The sequence below is a fragment of the Daphnia pulex genome, chromosome 9 (assembly GCF_021134715.1).
Source record: "Daphnia pulex isolate KAP4 chromosome 9, ASM2113471v1".
NCBI classification, from domain to species: Eukaryota; Metazoa; Arthropoda; class Branchiopoda; order Diplostraca; family Daphniidae; genus Daphnia; species Daphnia pulex.
The window spans coordinates 5,498,461-5,516,940 of record NC_060025.1 but is presented as its reverse complement, the minus strand read 5'-3'; the positions used below and the strand labels follow the sequence as shown (position 1 = coordinate 5,516,940).

The window sequence follows — 18,480 nt, the reverse complement described above, 5'->3', positions numbered from 1 at the left end:
ATTTGATGTTGGTCCGTGTGGGGTGCGGAAGTTCCTCTGGAGTTGGTCCCGGTAGGGTGGAAGGCAACAGACGGCGTGGCAGTTTTCGTACCTGCCATCTAGTAGTATTTGGGAGAGTCAAAATCAGTATTTCGGAAAAGATTGCATTATTGGAAAAGATCAAAGCGTCGGTATCGATGATTTCCCGTAATGTCCCAGGCAAAAACAGTCACATCTGATCATTATGAGGCGTAAAGAATCTGCAATTGTGCAATGCTAGGCAAAACATGTGGTACTGGAGATGCAGGGTATCGATCCCCGTACTTCTCGCATGCTAAGCGAGCGCTCTACCATCTGAGCTACATCCCCATGAAATGCAACACTTGAAGTGATTATAGACAACAATAATAAAATCAGAATGGGTCTTCGAGGGCTCATCCGGGAATCGAACCCGGGACCTCTCGCACCCTAAGCGAGAATCATACGACTAGACCAATGAGCCGTGTTCAAAGAGTGTCAAAATGTGTTTCGAGCGTCTATGTCCAAAGTGAATTGCTTGTCTTTTGAGTTTTGCGATTGGGTTCACTTTGTAGCTGTGACGAAAAAGATTGGCCGTCTCCGGACTATTCTTGTTTGATTTACATTTTGAATGTGCCGAAATAGCTCAGTTGGGAGAGCGTTAGACTGAAGATCTAAAGGTCCCTGGTTCGATCCCGGGTTTCGGCAGGAATCTTCGTTCAAGATCCCATATGGTCTAGTGGCTAGGATACCTGGCTTTCACCCAGGAGGCTCGGGTTCGATTCCCGGTATGGGAACGGAGAGATACGTTTTATTCAGGAATTCTATTGTTTCAATTCTTTTCGTTTATTTGCGGATATTTCCGGTGTTACAGTAACAAGTTGGAAATCAGCAAAGATAATCCCAATTTGATGTTGGTCCGTGTGGGGTGCGGAAGTTCCTCTGGAGTTGGTCCCGGTAGGGTGGAAGGCAACAGACGGCGTGGCAGTTTTCGTACCTGCCATCTAGTAGTATTTGGGAGAGTCAAAATCAGTATTTCGGAAAAGATTGCATTATTGGAAAAGATCAAAGCGTCGGTATCGATGATTTCCCGTAATGTCCCAGGCAAAAACAGTCACATCTGATCATTATGAGGCGTAAAGAATCTGCAATTGTGCAATGCTAGGCAAAACATGTGGTACTGGAGATGCAGGGTATCGATCCCCGTACTTCTCGCATGCTAAGCGAGCGCTCTACCATCTGAGCTACATCCCCATGAAATGCAACACTTGAAGTGATTATAGACAACAATAATAAAATCAGAATGGGTCTTCGAGGGCTCATCCGGGAATCGAACCCGGGACCTCTCGCACCCTAAGCGAGAATCATACGACTAGACCAATGAGCCGTGTTCAAAGAGTGTCAAAATGTGTTTCGAGCGTCTATGTCCAAAGTGAATTGCTTGTCTTTTGAGTTTTGCGATTGGGTTCACTTTGTAGCTGTGACGAAAAAGATTGGCCGTCTCCGGACTATTCTTGTTTGATTTACATTTTGAATGTGCCGAAATAGCTCAGTTGGGAGAGCGTTAGACTGAAGATCTAAAGGTCCCTGGTTCGATCCCGGGTTTCGGCAGGAATCTTCGTTCAAGATCCCATATGGTCTAGTGGCTAGGATACCTGGCTTTCACCCAGGAGGCTCGGGTTCGATTCCCGGTATGGGAACGGAGAGATACGTTTTATTCAGGAATTCTATTGTTTCAATTCTTTTCGTTTATTTGCGGATATTTCCGGTGTTACAGTAACAAGTTGGAAATCAGCAAAGATAATCCCAATTTGATGTTGGTCCGTGTGGGGTGCGGAAGTTCCTCTGGAGTTGGTCCCGGTAGGGTGGAAGGCAACAGACGGCGTGGCAGTTTTCGTACCTGCCATCTAGTAGTATTTGGGAGAGTCAAAATCAGTATTTCGGAAAAGATTGCATTATTGGAAAAGATCAAAGCGTCGGTAGTAACAAGTTGGAAATCAGCAAAGATAATCCCAATTTGATGTTGGTCCGTGTGGGGTGCGGAAGTTCCTCTGGAGTTGGTCCCGGTAGGGTGGAAGGCAACAGACGGCGTGGCAGTTTTCGTACCTGCCATCTAGTAGTATTTGGGAGAGTCAAAATCAGTATTTCGGAAAAGATTGCATTATTGGAAAAGATCAAAGCGTCGGTAGTAACAAGTTGGAAATCAGCAAAGATAATCCCAATTTGATGTTGGTCCGTGTGGGGTGCGGAAGTTCCTCTGGAGTTGGTCCCGGTAGGGTGGAAGGCAACAGACGGCGTGGCAGTTTTCGTACCTGCCATCTAGTAGTATTTGGGAGAGTCAAAATCAGTATTTCGGAAAAGATTGCATTATTGGAAAAGATCAAAGCGTCGGTATCGATGATTTCCCGTAATGTCCCAGGCAAAAACAGTCACATCTGATCATTATGAGGCGTAAAGAATCTGCAATTGTGCAATGCTAGGCAAAACATGTGGTACTGGAGATGCAGGGTATCGATCCCCGTACTTCTCGCATGCTAAGCGAGCGCTCTACCATCTGAGCTACATCCCCATGAAATGCAACACTTGAAGTGATTATAGACAACAATAATAAAATCAGAATGGGTCTTCGAGGGCTCATCCGGGAATCGAACCCGGGACCTCTCGCACCCTAAGCGAGAATCATACGACTAGACCAATGAGCCGTGTTCAAAGAGTGTCAAAATGTGTTTCGAGCGTCTATGTCCAAAGTGAATTGCTTGTCTTTTGAGTTTTGCGATTGGGTTCACTTTGTAGCTGTGACGAAAAAGATTGGCCGTCTCCGGACTATTCTTGTTTGATTTACATTTTGAATGTGCCGAAATAGCTCAGTTGGGAGAGCGTTAGACTGAAGATCTAAAGGTCCCTGGTTCGATCCCGGGTTTCGGCAGGAATCTTCGTTCAAGATCCCATATGGTCTAGTGGCTAGGATACCTGGCTTTCACCCAAGAGGCTCGGGTTCGATTCCCGGTATGGGAACGGTGAGATACGTTTTATTCAGGAATTCTATTGTTTCAATTCTTTTCGTTTATTTGCGGATATTTCCGGTGTTACAGTAACAAGTTGGAAATCAGCAAAGATAATCCCAATTTGATGTTGGTCCGTGTGGGGTGCGGAAGTTCCTCTGGAGTTGGTCCCGGTAGGGTGGAAGGCAACAGACGGCGTGGCAGTTTTCGTACCTGCCATCTAGTAGTATTTGGGAGAGTCAAAATCAGTATTTCGGAAAAGATTGCATTATTGGAAAAGATCAAAGCGTCGGTAGTAACAAGTTGGAAATCAGCAAAGATAATCCCAATTTGATGTTGGTCCGTGTGGGGTGCGGAAGTTCCTCTGGAGTTGGTCCCGGTAGGGTGGAAGGCAACAGACGGCGTGGCAGTTTTCGTACCTGCCATCTAGTAGTATTTGGGAGAGTCAAAATCAGTATTTCGGAAAAGATTGCATTATTGGAAAAGATCAAAGCGTCGGTATCGATGATTTCCCGTAATGTCCCAGGCAAAAACAGTCACATCTGATCATTATGAGGCGTAAAGAATCTGCAATTGTGCAATGCTAGGCAAAACATGTGGTACTGGAGATGCAGGGTATCGATCCCCGTACTTCTCGCATGCTAAGCGAGCGCTCTACCATCTGAGCTACATCCCCATGAAATGCAACACTTGAAGTGATTATAGACAACAATAATAAAATCAGAATGGGTCTTCGAGGGCTCATCCGGGAATCGAACCCGGGACCTCTCGCACCCTAAGCGAGAATCATACGACTAGACCAATGAGCCGTGTTCAAAGAGTGTCAAAATGTGTTTCGAGCGTCTATGTCCAAAGTGAATTGCTTGTCTTTTGAGTTTTGCGATTGGGTTCACTTTGTAGCTGTGACGAAAAAGATTGGCCGTCTCCGGACTATTCTTGTTTGATTTACATTTTGAATGTGCCGAAATAGCTCAGTTGGGAGAGCGTTAGACTGAAGATCTAAAGGTCCCTGGTTCGATCCCGGGTTTCGGCAGGAATCTTCGTTCAAGATCCCATATGGTCTAGTGGCTAGGATACCTGGCTTTCACCCAAGAGGCTCGGGTTCGATTCCCGGTATGGGAACGGAGAGATACGTTTTATTCAGGAATTCTATTGTTTCAATTCTTTTCGTTTATTTGCGGATATTTCCGGTGTTACAGTAACAAGTTGGAAATCAGCAAAGATAATCCCAATTTGATGTTGGTCCGTGTGGGGTGCGGAAGTTCCTCTGGAGTTGGTCCCGGTAGGGTGGAAGGCAACAGACGGCGTGGCAGTTTTCGTACCTGCCATCTAGTAGTATTTGGGAGAGTCAAAATCAGTATTTCGGAAAAGATTGCATTATTGGAAAAGATCAAAGCGTCGGTAGTAACAAGTTGGAAATCAGCAAAGATAATCCCAATTTGATGTTGGTCCGTGTGGGGTGCGGAAGTTCCTCTGGAGTTGGTCCCGGTAGGGTGGAAGGCAACAGACGGCGTGGCAGTTTTCGTACCTGCCATCTAGTAGTATTTGGGAGAGTCAAAATCAGTATTTCGGAAAAGATTGCATTATTGGAAAAGATCAAAGCGTCGGTAGTAACAAGTTGGAAATCAGCAAAGATAATCCCAATTTGATGTTGGTCCGTGTGGGGTGCGGAAGTTCCTCTGGAGTTGGTCCCGGTAGGGTGGAAGGCAACAGACGGCGTGGCAGTTTTCGTACCTGCCATCTAGTAGTATTTGGGAGAGTCAAAATCAGTATTTCGGAAAAGATTGCATTATTGGAAAAGATCAAAGCGTCGGTATCGATGATTTCCCGTAATGTCCCAGGCAAAAACAGTCACATCTGATCATTATGAGGCGTAAAGAATCTGCAATTGTGCAATGCTAGGCAAAACATGTGGTACTGGAGATGCAGGGTATCGATCCCCGTACTTCTCGCATGCTAAGCGAGCGCTCTACCATCTGAGCTACATCCCCATGAAATGCAACACTTGAAGTGATTATAGACAACAATAATAAAATCAGAATGGGTCTTCGAGGGCTCATCCGGGAATCGAACCCGGGACCTCTCACACCCTAAGCGAGAATCATACGACTAGACCAATGAGCCGTGTTCAAAGAGTGTCAAAATGTGTTTCGAGCGTCTATGTCCAAAGTGAATTGCTTGTCTTTTGAGTTTTGCGATTGGGTTCACTTTGTAGCTGTGACGAAAAAGATTGGCCGTCTCCGGACTATTCTTGTTTGATTTACATTTTGAATGTGCCGAAATAGCTCAGTTGGGAGAGCGTTAGACTGAAGATCTAAAGGTCCCTGGTTCGATCCCGGGTTTCGGCAGGAATCTTCGTTCAAGATCCCATATGGTCTAGTGGCTAGGATACCTGGCTTTCACCCAAGAGGCTCGGGTTCGATTCCCGGTATGGGAACGGAGAGATACGTTTTATTCAGGAATTCTATTGTTTCAATTCTTTTCGTTTATTTGCGGATATTTCCGGTGTTACAGTAACAAGTTGGAAATCAGCAAAGATAATCCCAATTTGATGTTGGTCCGTGTGGGGTGCGGAAGTTCCTCTGGAGTTGGTCCCGGTAGGGTGGAAGGCAACAGACGGCGTGGCAGTTTTCGTACCTGCCATCTAGTAGTATTTGGGAGAGTCAAAATCAGTATTCTTCTTCTTCTTCTTCTTCTTCTTCTTCTTCTTCTCTTAGTATTCTTAGTATTCTTAGTATTCTTCTTATTCTTCTTAGTATTCTTAGTATTCTTAGTATTCTTCTTAGTATTCTTAGTATTCTTAGTATTCTTAGTATTCTTAGTATTCTTAGTATTCTAGTATTCTTAGTATTCTTAGTATTCTTAGTATTCTTAGTATTCTTTCGCCAGCACTAATATGCATTCCTTTCTAATGATTGGCCCTATTTCTAATTTTGATTTGACTGAAGAATCGAATGAGGTACGGACAAGAAAACGAGGCTACTTTGGCCTCATCATTCCCCGTTTTTATACGGCCCTTAAGTAAAAAAGGTAGCAGAGCGCCAGTAGTGTATAGAAACGACACTAATTTTCCTGCCTACGCCAGCTGATAGAGGTTGTAAACCGTAAATGAAGTCTTCTGCAGTCTCTGATTTCAGAAACTCGGGAAACGAATAAATCTGGGAAAATTCGAAAAAAATTCGGATCATTATGCAAAACTCACAGTTAGTTTATGAAAGGGTAGTGTATACACGGTTTGAAAATAAAAATTCCTTCTTAAAAATTAAATATTTAAAAAGCTATGTGAAAAACAAGTTCGGGTCATAAGATAACATGGTTGGCGTCGAAAGAGGTAAAATGACATAAATTCCAAGTTTTGTGAATTTATGTCATTTTTTCACTTTTTACAACCCGAAAAACCAACTAGAAAAATACACGCCGCCTTATGGAACGGCGCGGGGTGATCCCATACTTATGGAGGGGACTGTAAGTTGCCGACAGAAAGAATCATCGTCGAGTGAAGGAAAAGGGGATAAAGAAAATCCGGCAGTTCCAGACGAAACGAAACCATTACTCCCTAACTGGTGGAAGACAAGACAAGATACAAAAAGCGGAGTTGATTCTCTCCCTGGATGAACTTCATGATAGCCAATCAAAAGCTTCGTCCCATCGAAAACGAGCAGTCGAATCGGTGAGCGAGGCGTCAGAAAAGAAAAGACCTCATAACGAACTAGGCACAGCGCTTATCCTATTTGCATCTACCATTCCTCATGCCACCGCCACAATATTAATCGAAGAAATTCCTGAGACAACCGACCGACGTTGAAGTGACTTAATAAATCACATTTTCTTCTCAAATCTCAATCGTGTCGACCCAGTCGATCAAATTCGGGAAGAAAACTTTTCCGGGTTAATAACCTAAACTAAACTTCTTCCGTGTTGCTAGGTAGTAACCTGATCTATTGAAGGTTTGTTGACAAGCAGTGACGCAGTTTTATTGTGAGTTTTGATTTTGTTTGAATTCGAAATTCAGATACTGTGTGGAGCTGTTTAAGCACAGTCACTCACACAGACCAGACTAGGTATTTTAATTGGGACTAAACCTTAATGAAATGATCTTTTGTAGATTTAATATAATTATTTTTTTATTATTTTTTTTCCCTAACTTAGGTCATGAGCTATTTTAATTTTTTTTTAAATGAAAATAAAATAAAAAACATCCCTTACCCTTCGGGTACCTTGCTAACGAAGGTAGCTGTCAATAGCAGTAGGGTTTTGATTGCCGTTTTACACAACGTTCTCCGTGACTACAGATTCAACCGTGAGATGGCGTTAATAACTAGTCTCTTCCAACTTAATAAATATTTCTTAAATGAATTTGTTCATTTTTCGTTGCCAAGGAAGAATGATCGCCTTCAAGCCTTTATTGCCTCATTAAAAAATCATCTGTTCAATAAAATATTATGTGGATAATTAATTTTAATTTAAACGTTAGCAGAGTGCCAGAGCCAGAGTCATGCTTTTGTGCCTAAAAATTGCAGTTTTACCGCTATGTGGTACTAGTTGATGTCTAAGAAATTGTTATTGGTTCTCGCCTTGAAAGGGAAAATAGAAAAATTTTTTTCGACACTGGACACTCTTCGAGTTCTCCCTCTTTTATTCTTCAGTAATTTAGCTTATGTATAAAGTAGGGCTGTTGAGTGTTGATGCTGTCACACTTCAACCACACAAAAATGAGTGAATTAGTTTGGGATATCAAGAATGGAGAATTAGATTCTGTTAAAAATGAAATTGAAAATAAGGTAGATGTTACGGTATTATTATCTATGTTCGACTAAAAATGGCTTTAATACATTCTGTGTAGGGCATCGATGTTAATCTTGATGTGAACGGGAGACCACTTATTTTGCATGCTGCGGATTACGGACAACATACCATAGTAAATTATCTTATTTCAAAAGGAGCTGATCCAAATGTGAGTGAAAATGTTTTGTGAATTATTAATATGATTCATCATAAGTATAATTTTAAGGCTAAAGATTCCCATGGGATAACAGCGTTGCTTGCTGCTATTTGGGAGGGACACACTGAATGTGTGAAAGTCTTGGTGAGCAAGGTAAGAAGAATTTAAAGTTCTTTTTCTTTAAAAAAATCAATCTTATTCTTTAAATGTAATCTATGAATAAATCACAGGGTGCCTTTATTAAAGGAGTATCTCCAGATGGGACGTCATATTATGATGCTGCAGAAAAGGATGAAATTAAAGCTTTGTTGAAATAAACAAATGCAAAAGAGACTAAGAACATTTTCCACCATTTCATTTTGTAATTTTCAAGTTAATTTCCTTTGAAAGTTGAGGGAATTGTTGTATAAGAAATTAAATGTTTTAATTATAAAATACACTGAGAAACACAGGTGAATCTACTTAGAATTTGTGCTGAAGCCAATGCAATTATAACTTTAAAAATCCCATCATATAATCCCATAAATAACCAAAAAGAAATTTTAAAATTCTTATTAGGAAAAGATTACTTCAGGATTTATCAAACCATACCATTTTTCTTAAATTGTTTTCATATTATCTGTAACTACACAAGTAACATACGGTATTTCTGTTAGAAAGTATGGTTTGTTTAAATGCTGAAAGCCCTTCTAAGATTTTAGCTACCTAACCACATTAACACTAAACTATTTTAAATAAATAACTAGATTAAGTCTATACTGTTTAATAAGGTAAGCTAACTGGTCAGTGGTTGGTCAGTAACTCACTATATGTTGAACATACTTCATGAGTATTATTTACAAACATTTTTTTTCTATTTCAGATGACGTGTAAGTGTTTATTAGATTTTATTAACTACTTTATGACGTTTTGTAGTTTTAACTGATTTTTTCAAAAATCATGATACAGAAAAAACATTTTAATTTGCATAAATTGGCAACTTTGGCAGGTTGTGTGACGGTTTTGCTATTTTTTACGAGATTATCGTAGGCTTTATCTAATGGAGCTTAACAGGCAAACAGCTACTATGTTCTTTGCATAATATTTATAAGCATTTTTTTTTTCAAAATCAAACCCATTGTAAACCATAACCTAAACGTCATATACAACTGTCAGCGTTGCCAATACAAGGGAACTGAACATAATTCTACGGGTATTTTTGTTAAAATTTCATTTTCAATCTTCTATCTGACTCGTATCATCTCACTACCCTGACACTACCAATAATAAGATAGCTTAATACATTTGTTAATTTTCTTACCTTTTGCAAGCTAACAGCATTATCAATATTATTGGATATTGCAAACTAGTTCCATATAGTTTCACACCATATTTTCAAAAGGACAAGACCGATCGTGCGAATTAAAATTTTATAATGTGAACTCTTTAAAATTTGAACAATTCAAATAGATTTATCTACAATATATGTTGGTTGTGGGGTAGCCGGGTATCATATTTGAATTGTTTAACATGATTTGTGCGCAATATGCGGCCATAAATCGTCCGTATTTCGCAGAACTGATGAGACGTGAAATAGCATCTTTAGGTGGGACGATTTATTGAGAAAATCGAGAAATACAACGGCTTGAAACTAGAGTAATCTTCCCCTACATTCTTTTGCACCACAATGACAAAATAACTTTTTGTCCGGTACACTGTCAACTTGGTAACTATAATCCCAAGTGAGCTCCGTACCAGCACGAATGAAAACGTGAGCAAAGAATCCAACCCAAGGAAATCGCAAATCTTGCGTATCGACGAAAATATTCTGTACAAACACATTTGGTTTACAGCAGTGCTAGATAAAGAAAAAATAACGAAATTAGTGGGTGAATTAATAGAACGGTAGTAATTACATATACATATATTATTCATTATCTCTTACATTTAAATATCTTCCTATGTTGCCGGTGCTCTTGGCATCCATAACGTAGCAATGCTCATTTGGACCATATAATTCACGTGTCTTCTTTTGACAGTCATCTTTCTGAATTATTCTAACAGCTGTAGAAGATAATGTGTGCGCGGATAATTTCTCAGAACTGTCATTTTTGTTCTCATGTCCTTGTCCTGGCACCAAACTTTTTGATTCTGAAATATCTGAAAACTCCCCTGAATCGTCTGATAAATATGAAAAATCTATGAAATAATTTCATCAAATTTGTTTCAAAACAGTGATAAGATAAAAAAAAAAAAAAATCTCACCACTGCCGGACGATTGAGAAATATCACTTTCATGATCAATATCAATGTCAACGTCACTTTCGTAGCCATCTTTGGCTTGTTCAATGCTTTCAATAAGGTCCAACTCCGCCAGATATTCATCGCCAAATTGCTTTCCATCCTCGTTGGCTTCTTGTTCAGTTAGAAGTTGTCCTGCATATACGCATATGAATTGACCTTTGGGTATGTCATCCAAACAACGAATGCCCCAACCACGTCTCTCGGTTCGAAACAACTGTTATGACAATAGAAATATAATGACTGCAAGAAACATGGGACAAAATTACGTTAAGGTTTTACTTGCAAACGCAAATGCAAAGGTCTCTGTGCAACTCTATTAATGCAAGTTTTACGGCACGAACATCGAGAATTACATTCGTAGACACCTAGAAATGTAAATTTCAGACGTTCTTATGTTCTTTAATTAATAGTGATAACATGATAGTAATATACCAGTGACAACATTCTGCATGAGCCTACGATAATTATATCCAGCAGTTGGATCAATTTTTCCACTAGGGCCCAACGCAGTAGCCTAAATATAGAAGACGTTTTTAGTAGAATTCATCCAAAAACTAAGTTACCGATATTGTGATCAAATAATTACCTTAATCGTTAGTTGCCAACACTGACATTTTTCTTTATCCTGACAATCGTCCGTACAGTCACAACAAACAAGAAAATTCGGATCTAAATTCAGATTCACACCCTCTCGAGGGATGCGCTCAGTGCTGTATTCAACGTATTCAGGATTGCTGCGATCAATTGAATTAACACAAGATACTCGAACATTTTCCTTGCCATACGTGATATCTAACATAAGAAAGATAAACAATGAATTAATATAAACAAAATCCGAATATAAACGATTATATCATACCGTTAATTTTACTGTAGACGACTTCTGGCTCAAACTCAGTAAAACAATGAACAAAATTGTCAAAGCAGAAAAGATCAACGCCAAGTTGACTTCCTGTTAAACGGATATAACGATGAACTTCATCCATATTCCTCATTCGGCGACCGCAAGGGGCTCGGTATATAATACTAAGGCGTTCTCCATGTCTTTGTTTAGCCACTTCTCGAGACCAGCCACATAACATTGGAATAGAAAGTGGATTGAGATCTGAATGGAAAATATGAAAAGATATTAGTTCCCACAATTATCGATGAATTTAAAAATAGAACATCCCCTTCCGTAAGATAAATTATGACATTCAAGTTGAAAAACAAATATTTAAAAACAAAAAAATGGGAAAACACACAAATAAAAAAAATAAATGGAGACATTTTTAAATTTTTGCAAAAACTTTATATAGTCGTGGACGAAATTCTGTGGTCAGTGTGCAATGAAACGAAAGGTAGGGAAAGAAATGAACATTTTGAAAATTGATTTAAAACTTACTTTTGTTGTCTCCATCCGCATAAGGAAATTCCTCGATACACTTACTATTACACTGGTGGGGCTCAAAAGCAACATTTTTATATGATTCGTTTAGTCGGAACTTAAATCGTCCTTTGTGTTCGGCATTAACGGTTAATTCATCGACAAGCAGAGGCGTCACGGATGAAACGGAATTCGGTTTAAGGACTTTTGAAGTGCTCTTACGGGCAACAGCTCGAACTACACACTGAAGAAGTAAAACAAAATTAACACAAACAATTAAAAAACCAATACCTTAAATTCATACCTCTGTTGACGGAGATGGTACAGAAGACAACGATAATGGAGCTATACTCGGTGGAGGAGAACGATCAACATCCCCACGAGTATATTCAACATAAGGAGCATTCTTTTTCTTATGAACAAGAGCCATATTATGTGTAGGTCTCGTTGCTCCTTGATTTTTTCTTGCTTCCGCATTTGCTAACAGATCGAAAAGGGGATGGAGGCGAGTCGATCCTCTGTATATCCACTCAAAACGATTTTCGGACGGGAAATAAATGTTAGCTAAGGATGCGTCAACAGTCTCTACTCGCCCTTGAAACCAGTTTCCATTCAATTCAGTTTTAACCGTTTGACCTCGTTGCAATTTTACCATGGCTCGTTCGGGGTACTGTTTGAGGTAATTTAACACGAAAGAGCGGGAGTTCATGTGTATATCTTGCCAAACATCTCGTGAGCTTTGGCATACCATTGTAACCTGTGTGAATTTGTAATTACTTAAAAGTATAAGCAAACATTCAAATCAGATTTACCTGTTCATGTGTACAATACTGCGCATACCCATCGTCAAAAAACACAAGGTATCGATATTGATTGAGAGTTTTCGGTGCTTCAGCAATTACGCCCGCATAATAAGACGATGGTTTTAGTTTACCATCTTTGTCTTCAACGTATTGTGCGATTACACGAGCTCCCACGGTTAACTGAACAGGACTTGACTCGGCGTACGCTAAATATTTTAAAGGGAATGTTCGAGGTTTACCCCCCGTATCGAACCGAATAACATACATCATTTCCGTATTTTCTTTTATCTGTGTTACAAAAAAAATTTATTAATATTTAACACTGAATCTTTTTAGCATAGACAATATACCCTTATCACACGTCCTTTACCCCAGGGTGCCAAAAGAGAAGATCTCATAGCATAAATAGCCTGATTTGCTTTGATTTGGGTATGAATAAACATTCCATTTGGAGGAAGGGCAGTTTGTTTGCAAGTTGGCATCAATGGTTGTATTGCTTCCACTGTGCTGGAAGTACTGTTATGCTTTGTAACATTTCCATGTGTATCAACATCGATTGAATCAACAAGACAGATTTTTGGCTCATGGGACTTGTACAGTTCTTTGCGTAAAGAATCCAAATTCTTCTCTAACTTAGAATGGGATATGTCTAGTTCTGCCATTTTATCTTTATTATTTATCCACCTTTTCTCTGAACATACACAATTGTTACATAATTTATTGTAAAAATAAAATGCTACCAAATGTATATTTACCTAAATGATTTAATGAGGCATCAACTTGTTCTTCAAATCTGTACTTCTCTACTAGGTATTTCACAAAGTTGTCAATATCTCCTTCTATTTCCACTTCTTCAGGACTTTCTGTAGAATCCTCAGAACATTCTTCGTCATCAATTGTAACCATTTGATTTTTTGGTTTCTTAGGTCCCAAAACAATACTTTTATGATCACCCAGCATTTTCACTAAAACACTTTGATGGTTTTCTGCATCCCTGTAACATCTCTGGCAAACCCTTCTCACATTAAATTTTTCAACTAAAAGACCAAAGTAAGCACAGACAAAATATGGCGCAAACCTAAGATTATCTTTACTTTCACAATCTGGATTAGAACAAATTTTTAAGTGTGACTTATTTATAAGTTTGATTTCCTTTCGATTCGAAGGAACTTTCATTTGATTTTCTGATTCATTTTTATTAGGAATCAAAGTACAATGTTGTACTCTAGGTGCTGGTTCCTTGTCACTCAAACTACATGTTCCGTTGTCTAATTCTTCTTGATTGCAAGATGCTTGTGCCATTATACTAACTTTTCTCTACTAAAAAAAGCAAATGAAAAATCAGTAAATGACTTTTGAATCAAACCACATCGAAAGGATCATAAATCTGAACAGCCAGTCAGCCACAATGCGCACAACAAAGTTTGTTTAAGTAAAATTTTCAAACTTTTGAATGTGTTTGATAAATTTGTCTGGTCCCGCGATTTTTCTAGAAATAAAATCGGTAAAATCTTCTTTCCAATCCAAACACGCAATTGTTTGCCCGTACACAGACTACGAAGTAAAGCCTGCGATGGTTGTCACTTGTCAGTTGTCACCGTTGTCACATTTGTCTTCAAGCATAGCTATGGCATCGACTACTTTATATAAGGACGGGACTCTTCGGCATTTCCTATGTCGGCCGTGTAAAATTTTTTTCGGGCGAATCGGAATCAGAATAAAAAAATAATTATTTAATTGCCTAATGTTCCTATTCCTAAAATTTATCTTTATGGAGATATTTCAATTTTCTTTACTGAAAATTTGAAATAGTGGGAAACACCGGTGCCATCTAGGAACCAAACCTCATAAGCTCTTGTAAGTTTACAAGCAGATACCCATTGCGTGCAAGAGAGACCACTCTCTTATCTCTATTCCTCTGACATAGCTGCCTAACTCTTTTTTACGTTCCAGGTTATATTGGCAAGAGCTTAGGGTGCTTTGTTGCTAGAGGGCACCGGTGTTTCCCAGTTTTACCCTTACTGCTGAAAGTAAAATTAAAATATCTTATTGATTAGTTAATTTTACTTAGATTTATCTACATAGTTATAATCAGCGAAAAAAACTGAATATGTTTGATATTTTTTATTAATTTTTTTATGAAAATAGCCCACCCGACTAGCTTTAACACGGCGAGATAGGCGAAGAGTCCCGTCCTTATATAAAGTAGTCCATGGCTATAGCCATGGCCTACTGAACCCTAGGCCGGTGGTCGAGCTATACCCCTGTAGTGTAGCTTTTTCAACCCATCCCCTTCCGTTCAACCTTCCTGGGAGGTGGCGCATCTAGCGCTCAGATCGCCAACTACGTTATTTTTCGAGTAAACATAACTGCTGTCATGGCCTACTGAACCGTCATGGCGCCACCTAATCCCCTAATACCACCTAATCCTGTATCTCGCCACGGCTTTCATGGCTCTTCCCTAGCAAGACAGGTTTTCTAATATCGAAAAAAGATTGATACAGGGTTGTAGATCTCATTACGCTGGTCATTTTTAACATATGGTTTAGGGTGTGCAAATGAGCGGAAGTGCCCGTAAAACGCGTTCAAAGTTTTGAGTTTTACGGAGCTGACGCGCTGCCCAAGCCGGCCTACAGAAGGGTCGAGCGGAGGGGACTGCGCGCACCCTTGGGAGAGGGGTGAATGAAAGGTGGGTTTACCTGGGCCATACTATACGGGCCCATGTTTCCCCCTTGCCAACCATACCATCGGTGGTCTAATGGTCATAAGCCCGGGCTATAATGCCAACATTCCAAGGTTCGAATCTCGGACAAGTCGAAACAAAAATTTGAAATTTTGTAGAAACATGAAATTTTATAAAGACAACTGCACCAGTCACTTGTATATCATGCTGTAACATGTTGCATTACATTAGTCAATGTCTTAGTTAATCGATGGCTAGCATCCATACGGTTCATGCATTCCCTTAAACCACACATGTCAACGGCAGTCTAATGGTCAGCAATCCTACAATGCTAAAGGACCGAGGTTCGAATCTCGGTCAAGTCAGTTGGAGAAAAATAAAAAACTTAAAAACTCTCTTAAAAAGCTTTCGGAGTTAATGGAAGTGGAAGATCTGTGGTCGAACTTTAAAAAAATGTTAGATTTCACTCATTTTTGAAGCTCTTCGTCATTTCTATCTTCTTCAATTGTCCTCTCCAAAGTCATCACGATATTTCCGCGGTCGTGAAGAGTTACCATGATGCACCATGCAGATGAGTTACCATGACACCGGAGTTAATGGAAGTGGAAGATCTTCCACTAACTCCGGAAGATTTTCAAGTTAAATTTTTCAAAAATTGAACTTTGTTTTCCTAACCAACCTGACTAAGAGTCAATTGCTTTCTGAAAAAGACTTGTTGATCGTCAAAGCGCGAGAAATTGTTTGAGCGTGTGAGTCATCAAAGTTGCAACAAACACAGATCAATACTCCGGTAATAGAGTCTGCCTGTGCTATCCAAGCTCAAAAATCCGACCAGAATAAGCCAGATCGAAGACCGGGTTCGCAATCATCAGCATGTGGCACATCATATTGCGTTCTAGCAAGTCAAAGACAATCAGCATCTTATTCTTCGTCGGAAAGTCACATTTTGTGCAGTGATTGTGGAAGGCAAAATAAATAAGATCAATGCCGTGTGGCAAGCGTTAAGTGTTTTCGTTGCGGTATGATGGGCCACTACGCAAACCATTGTCAAAATTCAAGAAACGCACGCCATGTGGCACCTCAGAACAATGCGTCGCCAAACCAAGAAGAACTCAACCTCAGTGTACGGATTGATTCACTGCATTCCACGGTTAATCCTGAACAGCCACCTATAGTGCAAGAGTTCATGTCTTCAATGGTCTTGGTAAATTACCTGTTGAATAGGACATTAAGTTATTGTCAGGAGCTAACAAAGTTGACCCAGTTATCTGTGCAGCAGGTCGGCTTCCATTTAAGTTGGAAGAACGAGTCTTCAAGAAACTTGAAGAATGGTAACTGAAGGCATAAAAACACCGGTTCAAGAGCCCACAGAATGGTTAAGCAGAATGATTGTTGTTGGAAAACCGGATTGCGATGTCAGGATCTGTTTGGACCCGTCGGAAATCAACAAAGCAATACAACGACTGCATTTTTTGGTCCCCACTATAGGACGACTGTTCAGAAAACTAAGTAAAGTTCACTATTTTTTAAGCCTGGATGTTGCTTCTGGCTTCCACCAAATTACGTTAACTAATGAAGCATCTTATTTTTGCACCATGGCAACACCAAAAGGTCGTTACATGTACCTCAGGCTGCCGTTTGGATTGAAATCCGCCACTGAAAATTATCAAAAAATATGTCCGACTTCTTTGGAGATTTGCCCGGCGTTATATACTTTGACGACTTCCTAGTGACGGGTGAAAACAAAGAAGAACTTCAAATTAATCTACGATCGGTTCTGGTTCTACACAACTTAAAGCTACAACTAAAGAAGTGTCTTTTCCTTCTGCTCAACGTGCCGTGAACACCTTCATACAAATCCAGCTCAACCACGTCTTTCAGTAAAATTACCAATTCATGCTTTTCAGTTAGTGTGAGCTGATTTTTTTCTCTTCAATGGAGTCAACTATATCTTAGTTGTAGACGCCTAAAGCAAGTGGCCGGCTGCTCTTCCCCTTCTCTCTCTGTCTTGCGCCGCCAGCATTGCGGAAATTGAAAGAATTTTCAGTGATATTGGATATCCAGAAGAGGTGATGTCAGACAATGGATCACAGTTTGATTGTGCGGAGTTTTGAGCCTATACTGTGGCACTCGTAAACTCCTGTCCATCTCGTCCAGCCCGTGTTATCCATAATCAAATGGCCAGGTGGAACGCCAGACCATTCTTAAAATGTTCAGTGACGGTCGGTAACTATGGGAGTCGTTGGCTGCTATCCGTTCAACACCTGTGTCATCTGACCTTCCGTCTCTGGCAGTTCTTCTCCAGGGTCAGAATCTTTACGGGGTTCTTCCGTTTTTGCCTGATCGACTCGTTCCCAAATTAAAATCAGCACACCTTGTCCACGAACAACTTCAGAAGCCCCAGGCAAAGGCGACATTTCATCATAGGGGGCCGACCGGACATTCGCGGATCACCCCTGTTGGTGGGACAGAGGGTTCGAGTGCTAGTGTATGTCACGTGGCCACCAGGGTAGATACTGTCAGTATGAAAGTAACCGGAGTCGTACGTGGTCGCCCTGTCTTATAGTCGGGTTTTTCTCCGAACTCTTCGAGACATCGATGTTGACAATTCCTCAACCGCCGGGTTTTGATTTCGTCTGCTTAGCAACTTCCGTGATAATCTGATCACCACTCGTCCGCATGGTGTAGCACCATAAGTCGCTGCTGTTCCGGCATCCCCAAATTCTGCATTACGAGGAGGAATTATGGAAAGGCTTCCGTCTCCTCGTGCTCCCGAGAAGTGTACACCATAACGTCATTCTGTTGAATCTCCAGCCGTGATCATGAGCGGTCCAGCTCCTACGGTAGCCAGCTCACTAAATCAGCCAGCTCCTGTTTCGTCTATCACTGTTCGTTGTTTCACTCGCTCTGGCCGTCACTATCTCAACCCTAAACTCCTAACTTTTAAGGCTACCCCTAGTGTGAAACCACAATTACTAAAAAAAATTGTGTTTTATTTTGTTTTGGTTTATTCATGTGTTGTCATATTTCATGTGGGTTTATTCATGTTGCTACATGCCCGTCATTTTCCTATGTCCGTCAATTTGTTTGGTCTCTGGGTAGAGGGGAGATGTAAAAGATCGGGTCGCCAGAGTGGCTCGGCTATAAAATAGAGTTGTAGCAGACAATACAAGGCAGTTACTCAGATTCACAGACACACTTGTCTTCGTAACACCCCATCTTGGCGTTAGACTAGCGGGAAATCTCATCAAGGAATCTGATCTCAATTTTTTTAATTTATTCGTCGGAATATGCTCTCACGGGGTCTCACACAATCACGACACGACACGAACACATAGAAAAGAAAAAAAAAGGCACTGGACATTGGCGACAATCAAAGACCGTCCACAAATAGACAAACAATT

General features: G+C 40.2%; 2 protein-coding genes and 15 non-coding genes across 18 annotated transcripts; 11 read left to right on the top strand and 6 right to left on the bottom strand.

The window, feature by feature from the left end:
* Positions 1-409: 409 nt before the first annotated feature.
* On the bottom strand, positions 410-481 carry Trnap-agg. The gene has a single exon. It is a non-coding gene; the product is annotated as a tRNA-Pro (tRNA).
* Positions 482-632: 151 nt separating this feature from the next.
* Trnaf-gaa lies at positions 633-705 on the top strand. Its single transcript has one exon. It is a non-coding gene; the product is annotated as a tRNA-Phe (tRNA).
* A 17-nt stretch (positions 706-722) lies between these two features.
* Positions 723-794, top strand: Trnae-uuc. The gene has a single exon. It is a non-coding gene; the product is annotated as a tRNA-Glu (tRNA).
* Positions 795-1,312: 518 nt separating this feature from the next.
* Positions 1,313-1,384, bottom strand: Trnap-agg. Its single transcript has one exon. It is a non-coding gene; the product is annotated as a tRNA-Pro (tRNA).
* A 151-nt stretch (positions 1,385-1,535) lies between these two features.
* Trnaf-gaa lies at positions 1,536-1,608 on the top strand. Its single transcript has one exon. It is a non-coding gene; the product is annotated as a tRNA-Phe (tRNA).
* A 17-nt stretch (positions 1,609-1,625) lies between these two features.
* Trnae-uuc lies at positions 1,626-1,697 on the top strand. The gene has a single exon. It is a non-coding gene; the product is annotated as a tRNA-Glu (tRNA).
* Positions 1,698-2,627: 930 nt separating this feature from the next.
* Trnap-agg lies at positions 2,628-2,699 on the bottom strand. Its single transcript has one exon. It is a non-coding gene; the product is annotated as a tRNA-Pro (tRNA).
* A 151-nt stretch (positions 2,700-2,850) lies between these two features.
* Trnaf-gaa lies at positions 2,851-2,923 on the top strand. The gene has a single exon. It is a non-coding gene; the product is annotated as a tRNA-Phe (tRNA).
* A 17-nt stretch (positions 2,924-2,940) lies between these two features.
* Trnae-uuc lies at positions 2,941-3,012 on the top strand. Its single transcript has one exon. It is a non-coding gene; the product is annotated as a tRNA-Glu (tRNA).
* Positions 3,013-3,736: 724 nt separating this feature from the next.
* Positions 3,737-3,808, bottom strand: Trnap-agg. Its single transcript has one exon. It is a non-coding gene; the product is annotated as a tRNA-Pro (tRNA).
* Positions 3,809-3,959: 151 nt separating this feature from the next.
* On the top strand, positions 3,960-4,032 carry Trnaf-gaa. Its single transcript has one exon. It is a non-coding gene; the product is annotated as a tRNA-Phe (tRNA).
* Positions 4,033-4,049: 17 nt separating this feature from the next.
* Trnae-uuc lies at positions 4,050-4,121 on the top strand. Its single transcript has one exon. It is a non-coding gene; the product is annotated as a tRNA-Glu (tRNA).
* Positions 4,122-5,051: 930 nt separating this feature from the next.
* Trnap-agg lies at positions 5,052-5,123 on the bottom strand. The gene has a single exon. It is a non-coding gene; the product is annotated as a tRNA-Pro (tRNA).
* A 151-nt stretch (positions 5,124-5,274) lies between these two features.
* Positions 5,275-5,347, top strand: Trnaf-gaa. Its single transcript has one exon. It is a non-coding gene; the product is annotated as a tRNA-Phe (tRNA).
* A 17-nt stretch (positions 5,348-5,364) lies between these two features.
* Trnae-uuc lies at positions 5,365-5,436 on the top strand. The gene has a single exon. It is a non-coding gene; the product is annotated as a tRNA-Glu (tRNA).
* A 2,084-nt stretch (positions 5,437-7,520) lies between these two features.
* On the top strand, positions 7,521-8,398 carry LOC124201691 (myotrophin-like). Its single transcript, XM_046597854.1, has 4 exons — positions 7,521-7,780; positions 7,843-7,953; positions 8,011-8,094; positions 8,172-8,398. Exons 1-4 carry the CDS (start codon positions 7,685-7,687, stop codon positions 8,256-8,258), a joined length of 378 nt encoding a protein of 125 aa, XP_046453810.1. The 5' UTR covers positions 7,521-7,684; the 3' UTR covers positions 8,259-8,398.
* A 1,123-nt stretch (positions 8,399-9,521) lies between these two features.
* Positions 9,522-14,027, bottom strand: LOC124201690 (histone-lysine N-methyltransferase SETDB1-like). 2 transcript variants are annotated; one of them, XM_046597852.1, is made up of 12 exons: positions 13,149-14,027; positions 12,744-13,084; positions 12,403-12,681; positions 11,895-12,347; positions 11,609-11,834; positions 11,084-11,329; positions 10,811-11,016; positions 10,657-10,738; positions 10,504-10,589; positions 10,186-10,438; positions 9,866-10,119; positions 9,522-9,778 (listed from the first exon to the last, which is right to left on the bottom strand). In XM_046597852.1, the coding sequence occupies exons 1-12, from the start codon at positions 13,693-13,695 to the stop codon at positions 9,572-9,574; spliced, it is 3,180 nt and encodes a 1,059-aa protein (XP_046453808.1). In that variant the 5' UTR covers positions 13,696-14,027; the 3' UTR covers positions 9,522-9,571. The 2 variants fall into 2 exon arrangements, with proteins under 2 accessions (XP_046453808.1, XP_046453809.1); XM_046597853.1 differs by having other exon boundaries at positions 9,866-10,101.
* Between the last annotated feature and the right edge of the window lie 4,453 nt (positions 14,028-18,480).

Bases quoted from the DNA above. Each gene is read 5' to 3' on its own strand.
- LOC124201691 (XM_046597854.1), top strand. From the start codon at position 7,685: ATGCTGTCACACTTCAACCACACAAAAATGAGTGAATTAGTTTGGGAT. The intron at 7,954-8,010 runs GTGAGTGAAAAT...TATAATTTTAAG, and splicing joins CAAAAGGAGCTGATCCAAAT to GCTAAAGATTCCCATGGGAT. The intron at 8,095-8,171 runs GTAAGAAGAATT...AATAAATCACAG, and splicing joins TGAAAGTCTTGGTGAGCAAG to GGTGCCTTTATTAAAGGAGT.
- LOC124201690 (XM_046597852.1), bottom strand. From the start codon at position 13,695: ATGGCACAAGCATCTTGCAATCAAGAAGAATTAGACAACGGAACATGT. The intron at 10,439-10,503 runs GTAAAACCTTAA...TTGTCATAACAG, and splicing joins CTTTGCATTTGCGTTTGCAA to TTGTTTCGAACCGAGAGACG. The intron at 10,120-10,185 runs GTGAGATTTTTT...ATTATTTCATAG, and splicing joins TTCTCAATCGTCCGGCAGTG to ATTTTTCATATTTATCAGAC.